We start from the raw sequence: 23,725 nt of genomic DNA, 5'->3' as shown, positions 1-23,725 counted from the left end.
AAATGGTACATGGATTTGCAGTGGCTCCGCAGTCCTGGTTTCCCTCTTCCTCGCGATTTTGATAATGTACTTCCTCCGCCGAAACCACTACGCCGGGCCAAAAAGCTCTCATCTCGAAGCCATCACGTCAACCTCAACCTCATTCCCCTCTCCCTTTCCCTCTCCCGTTCCAGCTCCAGCTATATCCCCCCCTTCGGCATCCTCGGCAACCCACACCAAAGCACCAATATCCCCGCGCTCAACCCAATAACAAACGGCTGGAGAACCTCCACCCCCCTCGCCTGCGCGACCGCCCCAACAGCAAACGGGAGAACAGCGGCGCCACTAGCACCGAAGGCCGCTGCGAAGCCGATGGCGCTAACGTGTAATGCGCGGGGGAGGAGTCTCGTCGCAACGACAACGGCGCCGGGGAACATGGGGCCCAGAAAGAAGCCTTGGAATGAGACGGCTACCACGCTGGCGAGGAAATGCGGGACGAGCCAGAAGATTAGGTTGAATGCTATTGCTAGCAAAAGATACACCTTTTTTCAGATGTCAGTCCAGTTCAGTTCAATGAAATGTCCAGTGATGATTGATAAGATGGGGTTGGGGAGGACAGAAAAACACACCGCAATCCCAACCTTCTCCCCAACTCTAGGCGTCACAAACCCCAGCACCACCCTGCCCACTGTAATACCAAGCCAGTACCCCGTCGAACCCATCCCACTCGCAAACTCCGCGCCGTCCCGAACACGCATCAGGAACGTAACCACCCACCCGCCAATCGCAACCTCGAGGCCCACGTAGCCGAGGAGGAAGAACGAGAGGAGCCACGTTACGCGCGCGTACCGCGGGATGAAGAGTGCGCGGCGAACGCCACCTCTTTCTTCCTCTTGGTCTTCAGGCTGCGTAGCATCCATGGCAGTGGCAGTGGGGGCCTGCGAGGCCCGGAATGCAGCGGCGGTACTATCCCAAAACGCATAAACACAGAAAGCCAGTTCAACAGCCGCACAGACAACCATAATATAATAAAAATACCACCACCCGACATGTGCCTCCGTAATAAGACTCGTCGCAACAAGGGGCGCCATAACCGCACCGGCCCCATAAAGCCCATGCAGTAATCCCAGCATCTGGTTATTGTCTTTCATATTCCCGATCCACGCGTTCCACGCCGAGTCCGCGAGTCCGTTTCCCAGGCCTGCGAAGATAAATGAGACCACGAGAACCGGGTACGGCGGGTGTAGGCAATTTACGATGTATGCGATCAGGTGGCATCCTGGGGACAGCCAGGCGATGCCGCGCCGGCCGAGGTACAAGTGGAGTTTGTTGTTTGTTATGGCGGCTAGGGTGTACCCGCCTATTGGGGAAAGAAAGACGAGACTGACGGTTGTGTAGGAGAGGTTGTAGTGGGTTTCGAGCTGAATGGGTCAAGGTTCATGAGCTAGGCTTTGTGGTGATGATTTTTACAGGCGGGTGGACTCACGTATGGGAGAAGAGGCTGATATGTGTTAATATAAATGGAGAAACTGGACAACGTAAAGGAAGACTATAACTCACTCCATATGCCGAATCATTCGCGCCCATGACGAAGAACGCCCAGAAGGTGGAAAGCGTCTTGACCACATTCGAACGAGGGTAGTTCCATCGCTCGATATGGCCAACGTTATCATCACTCACACCACCATTATCTGCCTGGGCCTTGGTCGAGTCACTGGCATTACAAGTACTGCCCCGCAAATTCGCATCTGAGAGACCCTTCTCCATGTCCACGATATCGCGGGGTTGTGCCGGTAGTTTTCGCTGCGCCTCTGATGCTCCAGTGTCCATACTGATATTGGCCACAACTAGTTGAAGGACGCCAGAGTGAAAACCCCCACACAAGAGACAGCAACAGCTGCTTTATAAGAGTAACCGCAGATCTGATCCCCCGCTAGTTGGTCATTTTGCCTGATCGGGCAACTCTTTCAGCGTGGAGAACCCGGACCAAGACCCTAAGTTAGTCCCCGCTGTATACTGGGTTAGACCGGTGTCGCCACAACTTAGCATGACTCGTGTCTGGCAATCTTGAATGGACGAACACATGGAGTTTGCAAGATTTGATCCATATTCATATCGATTTGAGACGTCTAGGACACCTCGAGAGCTTCCGTAGCTGGTGTGGTGGCTAGAGTTAGCTTGACCAGTGCTGATCTCAGTATGAGTGGACTTGCCCAGAGCTGGAACCAGGCCCCAAGGGACGAATTTGAGCCAATGATGAAAATCATGAAAAGACAAAACAGGTTATATCAAAGCGCCCTTGACATGAGCAGAAGTTTTGGCTCTATTAATCTAGAAAATACATCGTATTCATAAGCACATGCTCCAGTTTCGTGCGAAATCATCTGGCGGGACAATAAGAACAAATGAAATAAAACACAGAAGAAAGAAAAAGAGGAAAAATTAAATATGTAGACCGCCATGCAAAAAAGGATGCGGATCAAAGTCATTGTACATCGTGCGCTTACTCCGGCTTGCGGGCAACCATCAGATACATGGGAGTGAAGAGCTTCTTCTCACCACCTGCGACAAGGCAGTCGGCGGCCAATGCCAGACTATCGGCGGTCTTTTGTGTGCCCTTGGGGATGAGTTTGATGGTCTCCATAGCACCAACGAAGCGGTGGACAAGTCCACGACCCCACCACGTCATGCGGGCGATGGTGAAGAAGTCCCAGGGCGAGGTCATGTGCTTGAAGGAACCGGCAAGAGGGTAGTACCAGGGGATATCATCCGGTCGGTCAGCCAAATCTTCGTTGTGAAGGAGCTCGAGGCCGGCGTCCTTGATGGCCTTCAGGCCCTCGGAAACTTTGACCATGTTGGAGATACCGTCACCCTGCTCGATACCGAGACGAATTGTGCGGTGCTCCTGGTTGTCGTTGTCGTACTCGTCGGTCATGAGCCACTCGTAGACACCAAAGATGCCACCAGGCTTAAGAACACGCTGGATCTCCTTGTAGACACCGACGAGCTCCGGGGCGTGGACAGTAGCCTCAATGGCGTAAACAGCGTCGAAGGAGTTGTCGGGGAACTGCATCTGCATGAAATCACCCTTGACGAAGCTCAGCTTGTCGCTCAGACCCTCGCGTTCAGCGTAGCGAGTCGCGCGCTGGATCTGGTAGTCGTTGTTGTTGAAACCAACTACGTTGGCGTCGGTGAACTTGACAATCTCGCGGGCAGGACCGCCAACACCACAGCCAACATCGAGCACCTTCATGCCGGGCTTGATGCCCATCTGGTGGGCGAGGTAGTGTTCGTGACGAGCGATGGCCTGGTAGAAAGGCTCTCCGTAGGCGAAGCGGCAGAAGTGGAAAGATGTACCCCATCCATATTCGTAGAGATCAGTCGCGAGGTTGTAGTAGTGGCGGGTCAACGTGGCATATTCAGCGCGGCGGGCCTTGACAAGTTAGCATGCCAATTTTTCTTTCTCTTTGCATATGTGATCTTACAGCGCGAGTCTCATCCGTCTCAGCCTCAGCAGACTTGTTGTCCCAGTGCTTGAAGTACTCGTCAACGGCGGCCTTTTGAGCAGCGGCGCTCTTCTGGCGCATGGCGGCGAAACCACCCTGGGCCTCGGAGGATGTTCCGTGCATGGCGCGGTTGAATTCAGCATCACGCTGGTGGTCTTCCTTTTCGAGAGCTGAGGGAGCCATTGTGATTGAGGGTTTGTGGAAAAAGTTGTGGTGGAAAAGGGGCGAAGCGGAAGGTCTCGAGGCGGATCTCTGGAAAGTGGGAGGGTGGTTTGAATTGAAATCACAACTGTCCGCAGAAATTGACAGACTTTATAAAGCGACGATGAGCGCAAACTGGGGTGCTTGGGGTGTTTTGGGTGTTTTGGAAAGAACGACAGGAGAGAAGAATGGAAATACGCGGTGAATACGATGGCAAAGAAAGACAGAAAGGAGGTCGTCTGGAGGTTTTTGGGTGCTCGGCCAATCACGGCTGCCGCTGCCGGAGAGCCTACGCATTGCGCTAGCTCCATCAAGTTAGTCTGGGGTGATCTGGACCGAAAGGCCCTGACAGCCGAGACGGAGCAGTGCACTGGGCAGTGAGCACTCTAAGAGTCACGGACCCAGAAACCCTGACAGAGGCTGAGCACATGAAAGCGACAGAGGTAGTACGAGATACGCAATCGTGCCGCAGGAAGCGAACTGGCTTGGATATGGCCTGAAACTGGGATATTCTGCAGCCTGCTGGTGGGAATCATTTATCGCCGTATTCGATACGACGATCTCCAGGGACGCCATGCCTGAGGCCCGAGGCCGGCCAGACTCCGCGGACTCCGTGCTCTTGTGGGAAGCGATGGATGTGTGTGTGTCTTATTGGGTGGCCGGTAGGCCGCCTATCTATGTTAAGATATTTATCTTACTAATATAAGACTAAGTGAGGTCAAACTTCTAAGGGGCAGGCGGTACCGGAGGACAGTATGTTCCGACAATTCTATACGATCACGTGAAAACAGCTTTGCAGCACCAGCCACATCCTCATTAGCCACACTGTTACAGCCTCAGCCACATTCAGGCTATCGATAACTTCATCTTCTGTCCTCGCCCGCTTTCACAGATCTGGTCATTACTCCAACATGCCTCCCCAAATCAAACAGGACCTTAACCGGTCAGGATGGGAGTCCACTGACTTTCCCTCAGTCTGCGAAAATTGCCTTCCAGAGAATCCCTACGTTCAGATGCTCAAAGAAGACCACGGCGCCGAATGCAAGATCTGCACGCGTCCCTTCACCATATTCCGATGGAAAGCCGACCGCACAGCCCGCACCAAGCGCACGAATATCTGCTTGACATGTGCTCGCTTGAAAAACTGCTGCCAGTGCTGCATGCTCGATTTGTCCTTCGGTCTGCCGATTGTGGTTCGTGATGCCGCGCTGAAGATGGTGGCGCCTGGTCCGGAGAGCTCGATCAACCGCGAATACTACGCCCAGGGCCACGAAAAGGAAATTGAAGAAGGCAGAGGTGCGGTAGAGGAATATGAAAAGACAGATGAGAAAGCTCGCGAGCTACTTCGGAGACTTGCGAACAGCGAACCATACTACAGGAAGCCTCGGCAGCAGCTGGAGGCGCCGCAGGATGACGGAGAGGCAGAACCTTCAACAGACGCACCCGTTGTCAAAAGCCGCTACGGGAACGCGCCAGGGCCTGTGCGGACAAGCGAGAGCAGACGAGGGACAACACTACCCGGTCGGGGTCGAGGTGGTATGCGCGGTGGACGGCCGGGTCGACCATTCCCAGGCACCGCGCAGCTGCCACCATCGCAAGAAGATATTCTTCCGCCCGCAGACCCGAACATCACATCTTTATTCGTCACCGGTGTCGAGGATGATCTCCCCGAGCACGCTGTACGATCTTTCTTCGTGCAGTTCGGCCAGCTCCGGTCTCTGATTTGTTCTCACCGCGCCCATTGCGCCTTTGTCAACTACGCCACTCGTGAGGCCGCTGAAGCGGCTGCCAAACAATGTCAAGGCAAGGCTGTCGTTCAAGGCTGTCCTCTTCGCATTCGGTGGGGTAAGCCCAAGGCGTTGGATAATATGGATCGGGAGGAACGGTTGAAGTATGCTCGTGAAGGTCGTCAGGCTGTAGGGTCACCGCGGAACGCGGGTCAGGAAACTAGGGCCATTACTGCAGGAACTGAGAAGGAACAGCGGCCTCGCAACGTGGCTGTTGCTCCTCCGCCGGGGAGTGGAGAGGTCCAGTACTCGAGTTTATCTGGTGATTAATTTATCTCTTATTTTTGCAAAGGTTATGGGTTGGGGGCTTCATGTCATTCGAAGCGGGCGTTATGTACATTTTTAAATAACTACTATGAATACCCAAAAGTCAACAAGCAATGGTCAACGTTCGTATCAAGAGCAGCTGTAGCTTGACTCAGGTCAGTTGTAGTATACCCGTGCAAAATTTATAACCAAACCGGCGACTTACCCCTCCAGGCTTCCGGCCAATTTGTGCCACCATCGTCTTCAAAATACCTTCCCTTTACTTATACTACTACACTTTAAACTCACTTCGTCTTACCGGTCATGGTTATCGTTTACAGCCACAAGTCTCTACCACTATAGAATAAGCTTAGGCCTCCCCTCCTATGTTTTGAATGAGTCCAACTTGTTATAGCAAATCAAGATCCCAATTCTATCGCTATAAGCACTAAAACGCCAAAGGAGAGAGAAAAGTTGGGTATACTATAATACAACTGCCCATATGCGACTCCATACTATACACTATACATCGCTCCTTCTCTCACCATATTCTTTCCAAATTCCACGACTATGAAGAACAAGGCTTATCAACCTTAACATTCTTCCCCCCAACCTTAATCGAGTCGTTATCGCCGCGCTCAATGTCCTCGTGGATGTTGAGTTCTGTTTACAGACAATTCAATTAGCCCCCGCTCAAACCAAACCAAACCAAACCATGTCCACTGGAATAAAATAAAGTATACATACCCCACTTAGCATCTTCATCCCCCGCCTTTCTAGACCCCTGCACGATGTTATGGCGCAGGATATTCGCTACCTCGACGGCGTGGTTGATCTGCATGGGCGTGTCGATGCCGAATCGACGGTGTTTCTCGAAGTTCTGGCGCGCTTCTTGCCGGGCTGCGAGGAGGACGCGGGTGTCGTCTGCGTGGAGAGGAGACTTGGTTAGCGGTTTCAAAATGGTAGATTGGGTTGTACTGGGAAACTGACTCTGGAATGCGATACGGGTGGCGCGGAGGAGTTGGCGGTAGGCGCTTAACGCTGAGATGGCGGGTTGGGCGGACATTTTGGGTTTGATATTATGCAACGGCGGGAGAAATATGTCTAGAGGAATTGAAGAGGCGATTCAGTGTTGATGTTCTGGCCGGCTATATCCGTACTGGTCGAGCGTTATGGGAGATGGGTGAACGGGTGCTTGTATATGTTGGCGAGATGACGACCAACCACAGTTTCAAAAGAGACAAGAAATGCGATTGCAAAGACGGACACTAACAAGGAGATCTAACTGATGAAGAAATTGTACAGAGTAAGTCGCTGTTATCGTCTTGCCATCGAAGACCTCCGAAACATGCAATGACTGATTGGCTGATGCCAAGGCGGGTGGTAGCGGCAGAAAAAAAATCGCCCACTTGAATTTCCACACTGTTGATCAGCAAGTCAAGGTTAGATACTTATCAGTTTTTATCCCACCTCAATCTCATCACTCGAAGCGCGAGACAACCCATCGCTTCGCTTCAAAATGTCTTCTACACAGACTATCAACGTCACCCTTCCGGCTCTGACCGCTGGCTGGTCTGCCGACAAGGACTTCAAGGCCGTTGGCAAGCTGTCCGCCGTTACCCAGAGGAACCTCGAGCCTGTCGGCCCTCATTTCCTGGCTCATGCCCGCAGAGTACGTTATCCCGGAAACTGTGCTTTTACAGCGAAACTTTGCATTCGAATCTGATTTGATGCTAACAAACAACAGAAGCGCCACCACCGCACTTTCTCTGAGGATGAGCGCATCCAGGCTCAGCAGAACGTCAAGAAGACTGAGGATGACGAGGACAACGAAATCTCCGAGGATGAGGACCCCATGATGCTCCAGCGTGATGCCAAGGACTGGAAGGTTTGTACTGCATCACGGTTCTGCCTGGTCAACACTAATGAATGTAGGGCCAAGACCACTACGCCGTTCTGGGTCTGTCCAAGCACCGCTGGCGTGCGACCCCTGACCAGATCAAGCGTGCCCACCGCAAGAAGGTGCTCCGCCATCACCCCGACAAGAAGGCTGCCCTCGGCGACCGCGACGAGAACGACAGCTTCTTCAAGTGTATCCAAAAGGCCACCGAGATTCTCTCCGACCCCGTCAAGCGTCGCCAATTCGACTCCGTGGATGAGGCTGCCGATGTCGAGCCCCCTACCAAGAAGCAGACCCTAAAGGGCAACTTCTTCAAGCTCTGGGGCCCTGTTTTCGAGAGCGAGGGCCGCTTCTCTAAGATTCAGCCTGTTCCTCAACTAGGAAACGAGAACAGCACCTTTGAGGAGGTCAACGACTTTTACAACTTCTGGTACAACTTTGACAGCTGGCGTACATTCGAGTATCTCGACGAGGATGTTCCCGATGACAACGAGAACCGTGACCAGAAGCGTCACGTCGAGAAGAAGAACGCCAACGCCCGCCGCAAGCGCAAGACCGAGGACACCGCCCGTCTGCGTCATTTGGTTGACGACTGTGCCGCTCTCGACGAGCGTATCAAGAACTTCCGCAAGGCCGCCCGTGCTGGCAAGGACGCTAAGCGTCTCGAGAAGGAAGCCGAGGCCAAGCGTCTGGCCGAGGAGAAGGAGAAGGCTCGTCTTGCCGAGGAGCAGGCCAAGAAGGACGCCGAGGAGGCCGCCAAGGCGGACCGTGAGAAGGCGAAGAAGGCCAAGGAAGCCGCTAAGAACGCTGCTAAGAAGAACAAGCGTGTGCTCAAAGGCTCCGTCAAGGACGTCAACTACTTTGCCGAGTCTGGCGAGCCATCTGCCGCCCAGGTCGACAATGTTCTTACAGACGTCGACTTTATCAACGGCAAAATCGACAATGAGGAGCTTGCTTCGCTGGCTGAGCGTCTTACTGCTGCGGGCAAGGATGCTGCTGCCGTTAAGAACGTCTACACCGAGGAGTTCAAGAGGCTCGTTGGAGCTGGCAAGGCCAAGGAGGGTGACGCCAAGTTCTTTGCTTAGATTTACAGCCTGATCTAGACGCGCAGTGATAGAGATAGACTATGCGATGAGGGAATGAAATAATGATTCTAATAGTATACCTGTTTCTTACCAGGATTGCCTAGTGCCTACGTCTGTCCGGAAGCACAACCCCGGGCACGTGCGAGATACAGAGGATAAGCATTGCCAATCTCTGCCAATCTGGACTTGGGAAGCTTGAGCATGCGCCTCGTGCCCCAAGTGCAGTCCCGGACCTCTGAGAGCCCCCAAGCCCCGCACGTGGTCGAGCGCCCCCACACCCGTTCCTGTTCCTCGAGGCCAGTACAACCACTCAACTTTGAAAATATGCAACGTGCAGCACTGCGAGCTACGCGAGGTGGGACAGTCGACACCTCGCGAAGTCAAGCGGAGCGTTTTATACCGCGATGTAACCAATCGTGATGGGGGCATTACTCTGCTAGTTGGAGGCAGATGGATCTCTCGGCGATGAGCGATGGATCTATGGCAGCGCGGTACTCAGTCAGCAGGTCAACAGCTCTAGACGTGTCTGGGAAGCTATATAAAGAGTGGAAGATCCCACGACGATCTCTGCTTTTTCTACTGCTCACAGGTCTCCGACACCGTTCAATTACCATTCAAGTTATTGTTGTGATTCGGTGCCATGTATACCAAGACCCTCGTCAACCTCCTCGGAGGTCTGTCGCTCGCTGTAGCCCAGACCTCCTCTGAGAAGAACCCGTCCGCGGCTGAGATCGAAGCTGCCCGGGCCACAGTGAAGCCCTATCCTCCCGTCTCCAACGTTCCAGGCAAATCCTTCCAACGATTCGTCAACATCTGGCTCGAGAACACAGTACGTACCTCATCCGTCCTGGCTACGATATAATGTTATAACGGTACTAACTAACCGCCAGGACTACTCCGTCGCCGCCAATGAAAAACACCTTGCCAAACTCGCCTCCAAGGGCCTCACCCTCTCAAACATGTGGGCAGTCACGCACCCCTCGGAGCCAAACTACTGCGCCTCAGCCGGGGGCGACACCTTCGGCATGGACAACGACGAATTCAACCAGATTCCCGCGAACGTGTCCACGATCGCCGACATGTTCGACACCAAAAACATCACTTGGGGCGAGTACCAAGAGCACCTGCCCTACCCGGGCTACCAGGGGTACGAGTTCTTGAGCGAATCTGGTGATAACGACTACGTGCGCAAGCATAACCCGCTTGTGCTCTTTGACTCCGTCACGGCAGACGCAACGCGGAACCGGCAGATTAAGAACTTTACGGACTTTTATCGGGATTTGGAAATGCGTCGATTGCCGCAGTACTCCTTTGTTACCCCCAACATGACCAACGACGGACACGACACGGATATTGAGTTTTCTGGGCGCTGGACGTGGGATTTTTTGATTCATCTGCTTGACAACGAGTACTTCACAAACGATACCCTGATCCTACTCACCTTCGACGAAAACGATACCTACGAAAAGGGCAACAAGATCTTTTCCTTCCTCCTCGGCGGCGCTGTTCCCGCCCACCTTGTAGGACAGGAAGACAACACCTTCTACACGCACTACTCCATCATCTCCTCGCTAAGCGCAAACTTCGGCCTCCCCTCGCTCGGTCGCTGGGACTGCGGCGCGAACCTCCTCTCTTTCCTCGCCGAAAAGGTTGGGTACACGAATTTCGACGTCGATACGAGAAACCTCTACCTTAATGTTTCGTACCCGGGCCCCATGGCCAATGGCGACTATGCCGAGAAGACGTATGAGTGGCCGATTCCGGCTACGGAGGGGAAGTGTTCGGGGGGGTATGGGATTTTGGATGTTGTGAAGAAGACGTATGCTGGGCTTGAGCCTACGTATGATTATGAGAGTCCGGTGCCGTTTGATGTGCAGAGTGGGAATAGTGTTGGGGTTGCTTACTCGAGAAAGACCAAGGGGGGGAAGCGCGAGAGGTATGTTACTGGGGAGACCAAGAACTAAGGCCCCGGTCCGGATTGTGCGCGGTCCTGAGCTAGACAAAAAGGGGGTAGTTATGTATTATGTGAGATATTATGAATGAAAGTGTATGACCGGCTGCTAATGCAAAGATCAATGTCATGTATGTTATATCCTCAAAAAAGGTATATAGTAGCTCTCAACCCTAGAAACAGGTATAGGTTTAAGTTAACCCTGCGTCTCCCGAATATGAAAACTCTTCAAATTATAAAACGCATCGAAAGCCTGCGGTCCAAGCGAGCACCCGAGTCCCGAATCCTTCCATCCCACCCACGCCAGGTCCGGCGCAGGATAATCAGAGCGGTTAATAAAGACCGTCCCGGCCTCGATGCGCTCGATCAAGTCCTCGCCGGCCTTGATATCCTTTGTCCAGACACTCGCGGTAAGACCGTAGTTGCTGTCGTTCATGAGGGCCACTGCTTCGTCGTCGCTGGCGACTTTCATGATGGGGATGACGGGGCCGAAGGTTTCTTCGCGCATGACGCGCATGTCGTGCGAGACGTTTGTGAGGACGCGCGGGGCGATGAAGCTTCCTGTGCTTGGGGGGTTGGCGAATGTAGGGTTTACCGGTGTTGAGTCGGTGGCGCCGCGGGAGAGGGCCTCGTCAATGTGTGATTGGATGTTCTTGACGGCTTGGTGGGAGATTACTGGACCGGTGGTTGTGGCCTTGTCCGAGGGGTCGCCGAGTTTGTAGCTGCAATAATAATCAGTTTATGCAATAAACCAATGATATAGGAACGTACGTTGCTAGCTCCTTCTGCACCTCAGCTATAAATGCATCATGCACATCCGCATGCACGTACACCCGCTCAATGGCGCAGCAGCTCTGGCCAGAGTTGAAGACCGCGCCGTCGACAACCTGCGCGGCAGTATAGGCCAGATCGGCGTCACGGCGAACATATGCTGGATCGTTGCCTCCGAGTTCTAGGTTCAACGGGAGGATGCGGCCGGCAGTCTTTTCGCGGAGGCGGAGACCTCCCTGTGTAGACCCGACAAAGGAAACGAGCTTGATCTGCGGGATCTTGACGACCTCGTCGAAGACCTCCCATGCGCCAAAATGAATTACTTGGAGCACGTTCTTGGGGAGACCGGCTTTGTTGAAGTATTCCAGGAGGCGGTCACCAATGAGGGGCGTCTGTGGGGAAGGACGGAGGATCACGGTGTTTCCGGCGAGGAGGGCGGGGACGAGAGCGTTGATGGTGATCAGGTAGGGGTACTACATAGCTTCAATAAGCCGTAACTCAGATGCAAGTAAGTGTACGTACGTTCCACGCGGTTGCAACAAGCACAGGCCCAACCGGCGCCTTCTTGACGAATCTCCTGAATCCGCTCTCGGCCTGCCCAGGAATGGTAGCCAGCTTCTCATCGGCTTGATCGAGCAGGTACCTGGCTCGCTTGCACATAGTGTCGACTTCAACGCCGGTGTAAGCGATTGGGCGGCCCATCTGCGAGGTGAGCTCCTGCGAAAGGGTCTCCCTGTTGGCTTCGATTATCTCCAATGCCTTGACGACGAGGGCCTTGCGTTCGGCCAGGGATGTTTGCCTCCAGGTGCCGAAGGCATCTTCGGAGGCCTGGGCGACCTGGCCGGCTTGGTCGACGGTGGCGCCGGGGTGCTCGAAGAGGACTTTGCCGGTGGAGGGTGAAAGGGTGCGGACTTGGTTCGACATCTTGGTGGTCTATGAGGGATTGAAGGAGGATAGAATGACGACGTTGGCAATCGTTTAGAAGGCGATAAGAGGTGGGGTAGTAAGCCTGAGGTGTCCAGTAGCCAGCACTACTTTGCAGTTCACAGCACTGAAAACTTGAATTTCACCTGTTTCAACAATTGAGCAAGGGAAGTAAGTTCAGGGCAAATCCTGTTGAAAGATAATCTACAGCAGGAGGCAAATCCCTGAGCCCGGCAGATTGACGTTCCTGAATGAGCTCAGTCAACCCCTCCTTCCCCGCACCGCCACCACCTCCATACTTTAACATTTTTACTGAGTACAACATCGCTGGTTGATAGCTTTTCTGTCTTCACCACGACGCGACAATACAGCCTGTAATACCTCGATGTGGACAATCAATTGCGGAATTTGGTGCACTGCACACAATGCCTATGGCCGCAACAGGAACATGAGCCGATGGTAAGGTCAGGGTTATTCGACATACCACACAAGGAGTATATCCACCATCCCAAATCCTCTTCTGAAACTACCTTCGCGCGGCGAAACAGTGTAACCTTGTCTTTATCGAGCGAGCTATTTTCCAGGTTGGGTGGCTGCGGCCCTTGCGTAGGCTCCGGTGTTTTTGTCTTTTGTTCCCATTCAAAGCCAATACCGCAGTTTGTACTGTGGTACCGACCTGTTAGCCCAAATATGACCAGTGAGCAAGCACTTACCAGTGGGTACTGCATGTTGAAGTAAATACCAAAGAATTATCTTGACAGATGGGACAGTGTCCCGCAAAGAAGGAGGTCGCCGATCTGAACACCATGATCATGATAATGCGGCGGCCAGGGAGAAAGCACCTCGTCCATTGCATCTGTGGGTTGACTACTTGACCGGTAGTAGTGTCTTCCAAAACGTACTGGCCTTGACAGACATTCTCAAAGCCCGGCATGTCCCGGAACTTTGTGGTCAGGATGGCCGCGAACATCTGCAGCTGTCAGTCTCCGTTTTGGTATTTAAAACATATTAGGCGGTGACCCACATCCCATGAATCTACTAGGTCTGCATGGATGGGAATGACTCTGCCTAAAGCATCCTCGAAGATGACAGGAGCCTATGACCAAGTGTTGGCGTTCTGAGCCAATTGGTCATGCATAACAGTGATCTTCTTCCAGGTGTCGAAACTGATCAACCTAGATATCCCTTTAGTATTGCATGTTGTAATGTTGTAGCACATACTATGGATGAGAGATCATGTAGTATAACCACTTACCAGAAGATACCCAGAGAACTGGTTATGGCTGTCTTGAGTCTATTAACAACGTCTCTGTATCACTATTAGCCGCTATCTTAGACAATAGCATCCTCCACTGCATTGTCTGACTAGGTCCTATTGGCAGTCTCGCTCTGCACTTCAGTCAGGGCTTTACTCTCATCAACCACCACCTTAATCTGCTTGAGCTGCGAGTTCACCTCATCAAACTGACGATGAGCTTGTTTCAGGCGATTCTGTGCTTTCTGGTCGTTTAGGATATTGATATGACTGCAGAGCGTAAGCTCCTCAGCATAAGACACCTGAGCCTGACTTACATATTCAGAGTGGCCAGCAGAACGGTAACAGCCTGGACCTGCCGCGCCACCTGCCCTCGAAACTCCTCCAAGCTTTCCTTGTGCTTGACTCTCCAATGGACCTTCCAGAATGAATTCCTGATCAAGCTCTCACTACCTCCCGGACCCAGCGAGGCCTGGTACTTCTTGACTCTGTCGAAGAAGTTGTTAAGTAGCCCACGGCTTCTATCTGCCACCTGCTTCGCAATCACGCCGAGAGCGAGATACACAGGACTATTCTCGCATGTGCGCGCCAGAGAATGAAGCTTGAGGAAAATATTGTACCTTCTCAGAGGTTGAGTGGATTACGCTGCCCAGTACAAAGGATGGAACGACCTTGGGTGATGACAGTTGCGCTTTTCGTGTTATGGAACCCAAATACCCAGGGAGGGGTCCTGAGAGGCGACACTGGTCTCGACCTAATTTGGCTGCAACGGTTAGTACATACTGAGGTACGAAAACTCCCAGCTGCCGTTAGCAGCCGAATTTTCAGTATTTTGACAGGAACCAATTCCGAACTTGTTGAGAGACTCTTACTATCCGTAGCGGAGCTTCCTCTATTAAGGACCTTGAGATCATATGAATTCATTCGTACATATATCTCCGCCTCATAAGAACATAAGTGCAAAAAGTCGGCAATGCAGGAACAAACCTCTATATCTTGATAACGCCCTGCACCCTCCTGTTCTTATCAACAATCAACCGAAGCTGTCTACCCTCCCATCCTGATGATGGCCGCGATGCTGTTGTTGAATGCCGGACAGGTTTGAAGGCGCCCTCGCGGAGGGTTTCGCTGTAGAGTTCGTAGGAAGGGTAATCTAGTTGATTAGCTTTAGCTCACTCATAATATCATCTGGTGAGGTTATAATCAGGCCAACATACATCCGTCGACAAAGTGGTTGACTTGCTCCTCTGTCATTCCGATTCCTTTCGCGGCTCGAAGCGTCCGCTCTTGTTCTTGTCGCCAGTCGTAGACGAAGTGGTTATCTTGGGCGTCACTATAAGATGTTAGCTCCACTGGACGGTCAGCAGAGAGGCAAAGTAATGCGCGCACATATGTATCAGCGCATCGAGCTGACTATATGACCCCGTTAGCATACACCCACCATTAAATCAGGAGCAGGACACAAACTTAGTCAACCCATCATACCCCCTCAACTTCTCATTAACCGTCTTAACATCCTCAAGCTTAACATGCCCAAGCCTTCCCTTATACCCACTCCCCAACTCCTCCTTCAGCCTTACCGCACCCTCCCACTTCTCTCTGAGGACATCCTCATCCCAAGCCCTAAACCCAACACTCCACCCCTCAAAAATAAGCACCTTAACCTTCTCCTGCCCGTCCCCGTTGACTGTCTCCCATTTATCCCTCGGCACGCGATCGCCCTGCCCACTAAACGCAGACTTATCGTACTGCGGGATCGCAGTCTCCCGGCCGGCGCGCAGAGACGCGAACACAGATTCCGCGAGGGGCAGGTCATGCGTTGCGGGTTGGCCGCGGTGTTGGAGGAGCGGGTTTGTAGGATTCGCTTTTGCGAGCGAGACTTGGTCTTCGTGCGTTAGGTAGAGGTCGTCTAGGGAGAGAGTTACCACGGGGAGGGAGTAGGGCGGGGAGCGGAGGGTTGAGTGGAGGGTTGAGACCTGTAGGAACACGAGCACAATGTTAGCTGGTTTCTTTCACAAATCGCGACTCACCATAATACAGAGTAAGAGGCGACTTCATACCAAAACAGTCTTCCCAGCCCCCTGCACCCCATTCAAACCCAGGAAGAACGGCGGGGTACGCGCGGGGTCATTCCCATATTGCGCCTGGTGCGCCTTGAGCCGCTCGAGCAGGAACGGGATGCAATGCTCGGACTTGTCGTCGAATATCTCAGGCATTCTGAAGTTGGATATGGAGCGTATAAAAGTTCTAGAACGAATTGCTCGCGAGGTGCAGATTGCGCGCTTGATATAGGTCGCCCATAGCATGATCGGGGGATGTCCGACCGGACTTAATTCCTCCGGCTGGGGAATCGTTTAGCCTGTGTGGGGTTCAGACGGCAGGTGGATCTCGTTCCAGATTTATCCTTCAACATGAGTATAGTTCTTAGGTAAGAGGTTGTTCGAGTAGAGGTAAAAGTAGACCTCCTCCTGACATTGTTGTACATGGCTTGTTGACCTTGTAGAGCTGAGCTCATAAGACTGCTACATGGTACTCCGTAGATAATGTCGTCATCCGCCATTTAAACCAGTTGCAGCCGCGCTCCCGTTAGAGCGTTCCGATAGGGAGAGCGATGTAATGCCTTCAGACTTCAACAACCTTTCTGAGGAGAGCTTGGCCCTTGCTCTATCATATTCATGGGTCTTCCGCTACTAAAGTCATGCCGATTCCAAGCTCAGCGTCACTGCTGATTGGTAACAAATATAAACATGAGTAACGTAAGAGGCGCAACGACCACGATCACTGGAAGATATACTACTGGAAAATACTCAACAAACATATTTGAGACCAAAGCGCTTGTCGGTTGTAATATGGCGTAGGGGATGTTGATTAAGGGATGACACTCAGCATTAAATACGGCGCAAGTCCCAATGGCGATGAGCGGTGCATTCGGTGATGTCTTACTATTTATCGTAGACGATGTATCGGCATACCGCAGTCCTGACCCCGAGTACCTAGTTGACTACTGCGAAGGACCGCAGCATTGCCATTCGATGCGCGGATTGTGGCAGTAACACATTGATGCAGATACTGACAAGGTGATTCAAAGAATAGTCAGCGAAGATGACTTGACGTTTGGACAGTTGGCGGTACGTGCAGCGTATTCCTCGGCTCCGTGAATGAGATACTTGCCGATCAGACGCGAAGAGCGCAGAAAAGGGCCGCTCCATCAAATGGTGGGTAGGCCCTTAGAGCGAAAGACGATGTGCAGAAGCCCGTGGACGGAGCTTGAGAAGGTTACCCCACATTAAGTCACCTGACGCGGTGACATAATGACTCGAGCCGGAGCTTGGATCACATGAAGGCTAACCGCTTGGGGAAAACAACTGGGCTGAAGAAAACAATCTCCATGGGCGACTGACAGATGATGAAGTATGACCAGGGAGGTTTGACAAATTTTGTAAAAAGTGAGAAGGTTAGAAGATATCGGCATGTGAATCCGTAGCATCTGCCATGCTTGATCCGGCCGGCGGGTGGGCAAGGAGCACCGAGCTTGGGGTCAGCAGAGATACCTCGGTTCAGCGACTCCAGCTTGCCGAGCCAGCGACCGTCATCGCTCAACTCTCTTCTTCTCCCCAGATTCTCCCTCATTCTTCTTTCATGATCCCGCTCTCCCCCAGACTTCTGTTTGTGTTCCTCCTACTCTACCCGCTCCTTAAATAAATCACATTTCCTTCCCACATCTCTGTTTTATTCTCCGCTCCGTCCTACTCTCCCCCATCCTCCTATCTCATTCCGTGGACCGTTACCGACATGTCCGAGCTGCGCTTTGACAACCAGACCGTCGTTGTGACGGGAGCTGGTGGTGGTTTGGGTAAGGCATATGCTCTGTTCTTTGCCTCAAGGGGAGCAAATGTCGTGGTCAACGACCTGGGCGGTTCTCACAAAGGCGAGGGCAAGTCAAACAAGGTGAGCGCCAGCGATCACATGCAATAACAGCCAGCTCTAACTTACATTCTCCTTCTCTAGGCTGCCGATGTGGTTGTCGACGAAATCAAAGCTGCTGGCGGCAAGGCTGTGGCCAACTACGATAGCGTTGAGAACGGTGATGGCATCATTGACACAGCGATCAAGAACTTTGGCCGGGTCGACATTCTCATCAACAACGCTGGTATCCTGCGGGATATCAGCTTCAAGAACATGAAGGACCAAGACTGGGATCTTATCAACAAGGTTCACACATACGGTGCATACAAGGTAGGGTCCGGTTGTTCCGCGCCTTTGCTACGAGGATCTGATAAGTTATAGTGCGCACGGGCTGCCTGGCCTCATTTCCGGAAACAAAAGTATGGTCGCATCATCAACACAGCCTCCGCTGCTGGACTGTTCGGCAACTTCGGACAAGCCAATTACTCCGCTGCCAAACTCGGCCAGGTCGGATTCACCGAGACCCTTGCGAAGGAGGGTGCTAAGTACAACATTATTGCCAACGTCATTGCTCCGATTGGTATGTCGCTCGGCCTTGTTACGCAGGTATATGCTAACTTCAAATAGCTGCCAGTCGTATGACTGCTACCGTGATGCCCCCTGAGGTCCTTGACCTCCTCAAGCCCGAGTGGGTTGTTCCCGTCGTCGCGGTTCTGGTTCACTCCTCCAACACCTCAGAGTCCGGTTCGATCTTCGAGGTTGGCGGTGGCCATGTAGCCAAGATCCGCTGGGAACGTTCCAGTGGTGCTCTGCTAAAGACCGACGCCTCACTGACGCCTGGCGCTATTGCCAGAAAGTGGAATGACGTCACCAACTTCTCGAAGCCCGACTATCCCACTGGTCCTGCCGACTTTATGGGGCTCCTGGAAGACGGACTGAAGCTGCCTCCCGCCCCTGCAGGCGAAGAGCCAGACTTCAAGGGCAAGGTCGCCCTGGTTACTGGAGGTGGTAATGGGTACGTCTGAAACCAAGAGAAGCGAAATTGCGATGCTAACTGCTGTAGACTTGGCCGCGCTTACTGTCTTTTGTTTGCCAAGCTTGGTGCCAAGGTTGTGGTCAACGACTTGGTAGACCCCGAGCCTGTTGTGCAGGAGATCAAGAAGGCTGGCGGAGAGGCCGTCGGTAACAAGGCTTCTTGCGAAGACGGTGCGGCTGTTGTCAAGACCGCGATTGATACCTACGGGCGTATCGACATTCTGGTCAACAATGCCGGTATCCTGCGGGACAAGGCTTTCACCAACATGAACGATGATCTATGGAACCCCGTCCTCAACATCCACCTGCGTGGAACTTACAAGGTCACTCAGGCCGCCTGGCCCCACATGCTCAAGCAAAAGTACGGCCGCATCGTCAACACTGCCAGTACCAGTGGAATCTACGGCAACTTCGGTCAGGCCAACTATGCTGCAGCCGTAAGTCTTTTTGTGTAATCATCATGGACTACTGCTAATGTGTATAGAAACTCGGTATCCTCGGATTCTCCCGCGCCCTTGCCCTGGAAGGCGCCAAGTACAACATCAAGGTCAACACCATCGCTCCCAATGCCGGTACCAACATGACCCGCTCCATCATGCCCGAGGAGATGATCCAGGCATTCAAGCCCGACTACGTTGCTCCCCTCGTGGTTCTTCTCTGCTCCGACCTCACTCCCGAGCCGTACTCCACCAAGGGCCTGTTCGAATGTGGTAGCGGTTGGTTCGGCAGCACCCGCTGGCAGCGCACTGGGGGCCACGGCTTCCCCGTCGACGTCAAGCTGACTCCCGAGGCTGTCGCCAAGGAGCTCTCCAAGATCGTCAACTTTGATGATGGCCGCGCCGATCACCCCGAGGACATCCAAGCCGCCAATGAAAAGGTCATGGCCAACTTCAACAACCGCAGCGACGGCAGCGGAAACGAAATCCTCACGGCCATCGAGGAAGCCAAGAAAGCCACCACCGACGGCACCCCCTTCGACTACACAGACCGCGACATCATCCTCTACAACCTCAGCCTCGGCGCCAAGCGCACAGACCTCCCCCTCGTCTACGAAAACAACGAGCATTTCCAGGCCCTCCCTTCCTTCGGCGTCATCCCCTGGTTCAACACCTCCACCCCCTGGGACATGGGCGACATCGTCAAGAACTTCTCCCCCATGATGCTCCTTCACGGCGAGCAGTACATGGAGATCCGCAAATTCCCCATCCCCACCGAGGCAAAGACAAAAACATACCCCAAGCTCATCGACGTCATCGACAAGGGCGCCGCCGCCCTCGTGGTAGCAGGCTACACAACCAAGGACGTCGCAACAGGCGAAGACCTCTTCTACAACGAATCTACCGTCTTCATCCGCGGCTCCGGCGGCTTTGGCGGCTCGCCCAAGCCCACAGCGCAACGGCCCAAGGCCGCAGTCGCCGCCTATAAGCCACCAACCCGCAAACCCGACGCCGTCATCGAGGAGAAGACGTCGGAGGACCAAGCCGCCCTGTACCGCCTCAACGGCGACCGCAACCCGCTCCACATCGACCCCGAGTTCAGCAAGGTGGGTGGCTTCAAGATCCCCATCCTCCACGGCCTGTGCTCGCTCGGCGTTAGTGGAAAGCACGTCTTCCAGAAATTCGGACCAATCAAGAACTTGAAGGTCCGCTTCGCCGGTGTTGTTCTTCCAGGCCAGACTCTCAAGACGGAGATGTGGAAGGAGGGCAACACGGTGCTTTTCCAGACGACTGTTGTTGAGACGGGGAAGCCTGCTATTTCGGGTGCTGGGGCCGAGTTGCTGGAGGGGGCTAAAGCGAAGTTGTAAACTAACTATTCATGCAATGATGTGATTTCGTTTTCGGTTTCGATTCAAATATGATGGATTCGGAACTTCCTTTTCCTTTTCCTTTTTCTTTTTCTTTTTCTCTAGTTCACTTAAGATTGTATATAAATATACAGATTTCTGTTTGATAGCAAATTCCGCTCTTCGGTTCGTGCAATTGCCTGCATTCTTAAGAGCTCTAGTAATTGTCCATCCAAATAACACACATGGTCATCGAGAAAGATGATTAGGGCTATTGGCTTAAGGGTAAAGATGGGGACATTGTAAAAGGGCCGAGCTCTACTACAAAGGGTCAAGTCTGCAAACCTTAGAAGTCTTTATGGTTTAATCAAGTAGACGCTGAATGGATGCTAGCATACGTAGGAGCCTTGTAGAAGGATATGGTTCTACAGCCTAACCCTATAGGTCAGGTTCCAACCATCAAGCATGCCTCAATCATGTATGTGCCAGCGAGCCACTGCGAATAGATCACGATACGAAAAGAAGTCAAGGATGGATTTCGTTCTACTGCATTAGTCCATCCACGAAACTCAGGTGCTTTAATCAGTCGCGCCTCAGCAATATCTTCAAGAGATTAAGGCGTGGAGTAGGAAAAGGGAGAACCTAGAACTAAATCTATCCAAGACCATGGACAAGGGCAACAGCTATTGGCAGCAATGGCACATCCTGCTTCAGGCTTTATATATATATAACTTGTGCAAATCTTGCATATATCCTGGCCATGCATAAATTGTATTCAACTTGCAAGGGAAGAGCTTACTCGGGACAATCTCCGCACTAGTAAGTATGAAGATAGAACAGATGGGACCTCTATGAGCCGGAATAGAGTGTCATGGCTTTCAAAACCGCATCAACCTTTCAAGGAGTGAGCACATAGTCAAGAACAAATTTGGCAACATGATAAATATTCCCACTGGCTTCCAAGGAATTCACTAATGATAAAAGTTAAGAAGTCAAGGGGACCAGAAAGGTCAGGGGGCTGCAGGTCGTGTTATAACACAACAGCAAATGGATATTCCAAACAACACAACTAAAATCTGTCATTTACCCCTTTTTTTGCCTTCATATCTCTCCAAACGAGTCGTGCATCTACATGCTTACTCTTCATCTACAAGCTGAACTTATCCATCAGCCTTTGTCTCCCAGAGAATTTCCATTTACTTCATCCCCATCTACCCCAGAGATGGCATCTCCAAACGGTACCTGTGCAAGAGGTGGAAAGCAGGCCCACCACTGCTGTTCTCGCTGCAAGGGAGCTCCGGATCACGACACTGGCGACTTGAGCAGCATCTTTTACTGCACCCAAGCTTGCCAAATGGAGCACTGGTCCGCCCATCGAGCCCAGTGCAAGGCCCGGGGGCTTCGAAAGAACATCTTCGTGTAGCAGTTATCCTCAAGGAAGCGTTCCTTGGGTATAGAGGGCTCGAATTTGATGTTGAGCTTTAGAAGAATCTGATGGTCCCTCCCAAGCGCGGCCCCCCTTCCCTGAGCATCTGACAACAAGTGTTGAGTATCGGGAGGCTGCCCTCTCTTGCTTTCAATGCTTGGCTGCCTGTCCCTCGGTGAGCCGTATGACCTTGAAGCTCCTGGCAGGTGAGCTGAGATTTCCCTCCTTTCTGCACTGGCACACCATTGTCTGTAAAGGGACTAAGACCGATAATCTACCTAGATGTGCCCTGTCAGATCGAGGCTCTTACAGTCAGAGTTGGAAAACGCCCTCTGGCAACCCAAGTCGTCCCCGACCCCGACTTCCCAGACATTGCCTCTCTCGACTCTTCCACCACGCCGCATACCGTCCTCAAGGTCAAGCTACTGTCGAACAAGGAGAAGGAGGTCTGGATCCTCGACATATCCGCTGCGCAGTACGGATTCAGAGACGTCCTCGTTCCGTACAAGATGTACATGTCGATCCATGAGTGCCGCATCGCTGGCGGTCCGTACGAGTACGAATTCACCGAGACATATGATCTTGATACAGCGCCCGATAAAAACATAGCTCAGCTCAGCTCGAGACGCTAAACGCTGAGTGCCCGGCGCGCGCGCGTTTCGCTCTTTCTGTGAATGGGATCAACAAGGACATTCTTGACGGGTCGTCCAAGGAGTTCGAGGATAAGCTCAAGGATTTCAAAACAGCATTGAAGCCGCACATGTCCCTCCCGGGCTTGATTGTGATTGAAGCAACTTAGAGGGTTCAGAAACTCCTGATCACTGGTTGGTTATCTGGACATTCGATTGGAGAATGGAGTACGAGCGTGGGGAAATTGAAGTTTTAACCTGAATATGAAAATACATCAGCTTTAGTTGGACCATTATCATTCAGAGCGGTCTCAAAGGATTAGTTAGTTAGTCAGGTCTAGCGAATCCCCACACATAACAACAACTCGATATTGCTGATGTAGCTCATTCTTGAAACGAAGCCGGGCCGACTTCTTCCAAGAACGGCCACCATTACGACCACATGCTCTGCTCCTGACTAACTATATGTTCTGACCTTATTCATCATATCACTGAGCGGGATGTCGAGGCCCAACCAAGGACACCAAGTCCAAAGCAGGATGTGCCACTAGTACCAATAGCTCTTGTTCTTCTCCATGGCCTTAGCCTTAGCCTTCTTCATCTTTCTGCTCCGCGCCCTTAAGCTCTTGGGGATGTCATGTCACTGGAACCTTTGTCTGATCAATAGTCTCACCTAACAGATGCCTAGCGGTAAGTTTCGTCTCACAACGCTCAGTACCATATTTTCTCTATAGGTACTCCCGTCATGACAAGGGCCCCGCGGCTTCAATCAGAAGCTTCCGTCCGGGCCCAAGGCCGGGGGACCAATGCGATTTCCAAAGCCCAAAGTCCGGTCGTGGACGGTAAACTGCCCTGGCCAGATAAGGAACCTCATTGGGACGTCTGCTCGGAAGCTGGACCTGGAGGAAAATGGGCTGTGATTAAGGTCCCAAAGGTAATGAGCCTGAGTTTTGTCTCTGTGATATGATGTGTTGGGTTAGGGTTAAGAAGTGCAGGTGATATCCTAATAACTAACTATTGTATCTACAGGCTTATCTAATGCCATTTCTACAACCTTAACCACTAGTATGCCTGCATACTAAGAGCTCCGCTCCGTGATATAGGCAGACCTGACAGTTCTAGGTAATAGAATCTAATCCCCGCCGCCTCTGCCTATTAACTGTCTGACTTCGGCTTCAGATAGCTCACGCAGAAGCTCACGCAGTCAGGTGTGGTGGTGGGACAGACAACACGACCAGTTCTCGGTAGTCCAGACCCGACCAATTCTGCATTCATTGTCTGGATGGCGAACGCAAAATCCTTCTGATGACGGCCGAGTATAGATAAACCACCCCATAAGTT

General features: G+C 52.4%; 10 protein-coding genes across 10 annotated transcripts; 5 read left to right on the top strand and 5 right to left on the bottom strand.

Annotated features, from left to right (window-relative positions):
* Positions 1 to 46: 46 nt before the first annotated feature.
* BDV17DRAFT_194669 (putative MFS transporter) lies at positions 47 to 2,116 on the bottom strand. Its single transcript, XM_073755160.1, has 4 exons — positions 1,540 to 2,116; positions 1,466 to 1,480; positions 609 to 1,400; positions 47 to 521 (listed from the first exon to the last, which is right to left on the bottom strand). Exons 1-4 carry the CDS (start codon positions 1,807 to 1,809, stop codon positions 180 to 182), a joined length of 1,419 nt encoding a protein of 472 aa, XP_073619182.1. The 5' UTR covers positions 1,810 to 2,116; the 3' UTR covers positions 47 to 179.
* Positions 2,117 to 3,782, bottom strand: erg6 (sterol 24-C-methyltransferase). Its single transcript, XM_073755159.1, has 3 exons — positions 3,465 to 3,782; positions 2,193 to 3,412; positions 2,117 to 2,134 (listed from the first exon to the last, which is right to left on the bottom strand). The coding sequence occupies exons 1-2, from the start codon at positions 3,666 to 3,668 to the stop codon at positions 2,483 to 2,485; spliced, it is 1,134 nt and encodes a 377-aa protein (XP_073619181.1). The 5' UTR covers positions 3,669 to 3,782; the 3' UTR covers positions 2,117 to 2,134; positions 2,193 to 2,482.
* An 815-nt stretch (positions 3,783 to 4,597) lies between these two features.
* slt11 (Pre-mRNA-splicing factor ECM2) lies at positions 4,598 to 5,743 on the top strand (the record flags this gene model as incomplete). The annotated part of the gene is made up of 1 exon (XM_073759740.1): positions 4,598 to 5,743. One exon carries the CDS (start codon positions 4,598 to 4,600, stop codon positions 5,741 to 5,743), a length of 1,146 nt encoding a protein of 381 aa, XP_073619180.1.
* A 195-nt stretch (positions 5,744 to 5,938) lies between these two features.
* BDV17DRAFT_254246 (LYR motif-containing protein) lies at positions 5,939 to 7,029 on the bottom strand. The gene is made up of 3 exons (XM_073756745.1): positions 6,710 to 7,029; positions 6,467 to 6,643; positions 5,939 to 6,382 (listed from the first exon to the last, which is right to left on the bottom strand). The coding sequence occupies exons 1-3, from the start codon at positions 6,783 to 6,785 to the stop codon at positions 6,288 to 6,290; spliced, it is 348 nt and encodes a 115-aa protein (XP_073619179.1). The 5' UTR covers positions 6,786 to 7,029; the 3' UTR covers positions 5,939 to 6,287.
* Positions 7,030 to 7,238: 209 nt separating this feature from the next.
* On the top strand, positions 7,239 to 8,704 carry BDV17DRAFT_279586 (putative ribosome associated DnaJ chaperone Zuotin; the record flags this gene model as incomplete). The annotated part of the gene is made up of 3 exons (XM_073759739.1): positions 7,239 to 7,391; positions 7,467 to 7,607; positions 7,655 to 8,704. The coding sequence occupies 3 exons, from the start codon at positions 7,239 to 7,241 to the stop codon at positions 8,702 to 8,704; spliced, it is 1,344 nt and encodes a 447-aa protein (XP_073619178.1).
* Positions 8,705 to 9,239: 535 nt separating this feature from the next.
* Positions 9,240 to 10,760, top strand: BDV17DRAFT_194524 (putative acid phosphatase). Its single transcript, XM_073755157.1, has 2 exons — positions 9,240 to 9,533; positions 9,595 to 10,760. Exons 1-2 carry the CDS (start codon positions 9,345 to 9,347, stop codon positions 10,666 to 10,668), a joined length of 1,263 nt encoding a protein of 420 aa, XP_073619177.1. The 5' UTR covers positions 9,240 to 9,344; the 3' UTR covers positions 10,669 to 10,760.
* BDV17DRAFT_194539 (aldehyde dehydrogenase family protein) lies at positions 10,760 to 12,543 on the bottom strand. The gene is made up of 3 exons (XM_073755158.1): positions 11,949 to 12,543; positions 11,427 to 11,899; positions 10,760 to 11,377 (listed from the first exon to the last, which is right to left on the bottom strand). The coding sequence occupies exons 1-3, from the start codon at positions 12,348 to 12,350 to the stop codon at positions 10,852 to 10,854; spliced, it is 1,401 nt and encodes a 466-aa protein (XP_073619176.1). The 5' UTR covers positions 12,351 to 12,543; the 3' UTR covers positions 10,760 to 10,851.
* A 1,801-nt stretch (positions 12,544 to 14,344) lies between these two features.
* Positions 14,345 to 16,367, bottom strand: BDV17DRAFT_194497 (TDA10 family protein). The gene is made up of 6 exons (XM_073755156.1): positions 15,666 to 16,367; positions 15,073 to 15,581; positions 14,995 to 15,018; positions 14,823 to 14,938; positions 14,478 to 14,758; positions 14,345 to 14,368 (listed from the first exon to the last, which is right to left on the bottom strand). Exons 1-5 carry the CDS (start codon positions 15,909 to 15,911, stop codon positions 14,595 to 14,597), a joined length of 1,059 nt encoding a protein of 352 aa, XP_073619175.1. The 5' UTR covers positions 15,912 to 16,367; the 3' UTR covers positions 14,345 to 14,368; positions 14,478 to 14,594.
* Positions 16,368 to 17,242: 875 nt separating this feature from the next.
* mfp (putative peroxisomal multifunctional beta-oxidation protein (MFP)) lies at positions 17,243 to 20,530 on the top strand. Its single transcript, XM_073756744.1, has 6 exons — positions 17,243 to 17,553; positions 17,614 to 17,841; positions 17,893 to 18,091; positions 18,139 to 18,526; positions 18,575 to 18,983; positions 19,031 to 20,530. The coding sequence occupies exons 1-6, from the start codon at positions 17,398 to 17,400 to the stop codon at positions 20,348 to 20,350; spliced, it is 2,700 nt and encodes an 899-aa protein (XP_073619174.1). The 5' UTR covers positions 17,243 to 17,397; the 3' UTR covers positions 20,351 to 20,530.
* Positions 20,531 to 21,939: 1,409 nt separating this feature from the next.
* BDV17DRAFT_287868 (uncharacterized protein) lies at positions 21,940 to 22,554 on the top strand (the record flags this gene model as incomplete). Its single annotated transcript, XM_073761256.1, has 3 exons — positions 21,940 to 21,961; positions 22,038 to 22,311; positions 22,365 to 22,554. The coding sequence occupies 3 exons, from the start codon at positions 21,940 to 21,942 to the stop codon at positions 22,552 to 22,554; spliced, it is 486 nt and encodes a 161-aa protein (XP_073619173.1).
* Positions 22,555 to 23,725: the final 1,171 nt, after the last annotated feature.

Source organism: Aspergillus undulatus, assembly GCF_047715775.1.
Source record: "Aspergillus undulatus strain CBS 261.88 unplaced genomic scaffold BDV17scaffold_6, whole genome shotgun sequence".
In the NCBI taxonomy this organism is placed as follows: domain Eukaryota; kingdom Fungi; phylum Ascomycota; class Eurotiomycetes; order Eurotiales; family Aspergillaceae; genus Aspergillus; species Aspergillus undulatus.
This window is presented reverse-complemented; position numbering and strand designations above follow the sequence as displayed.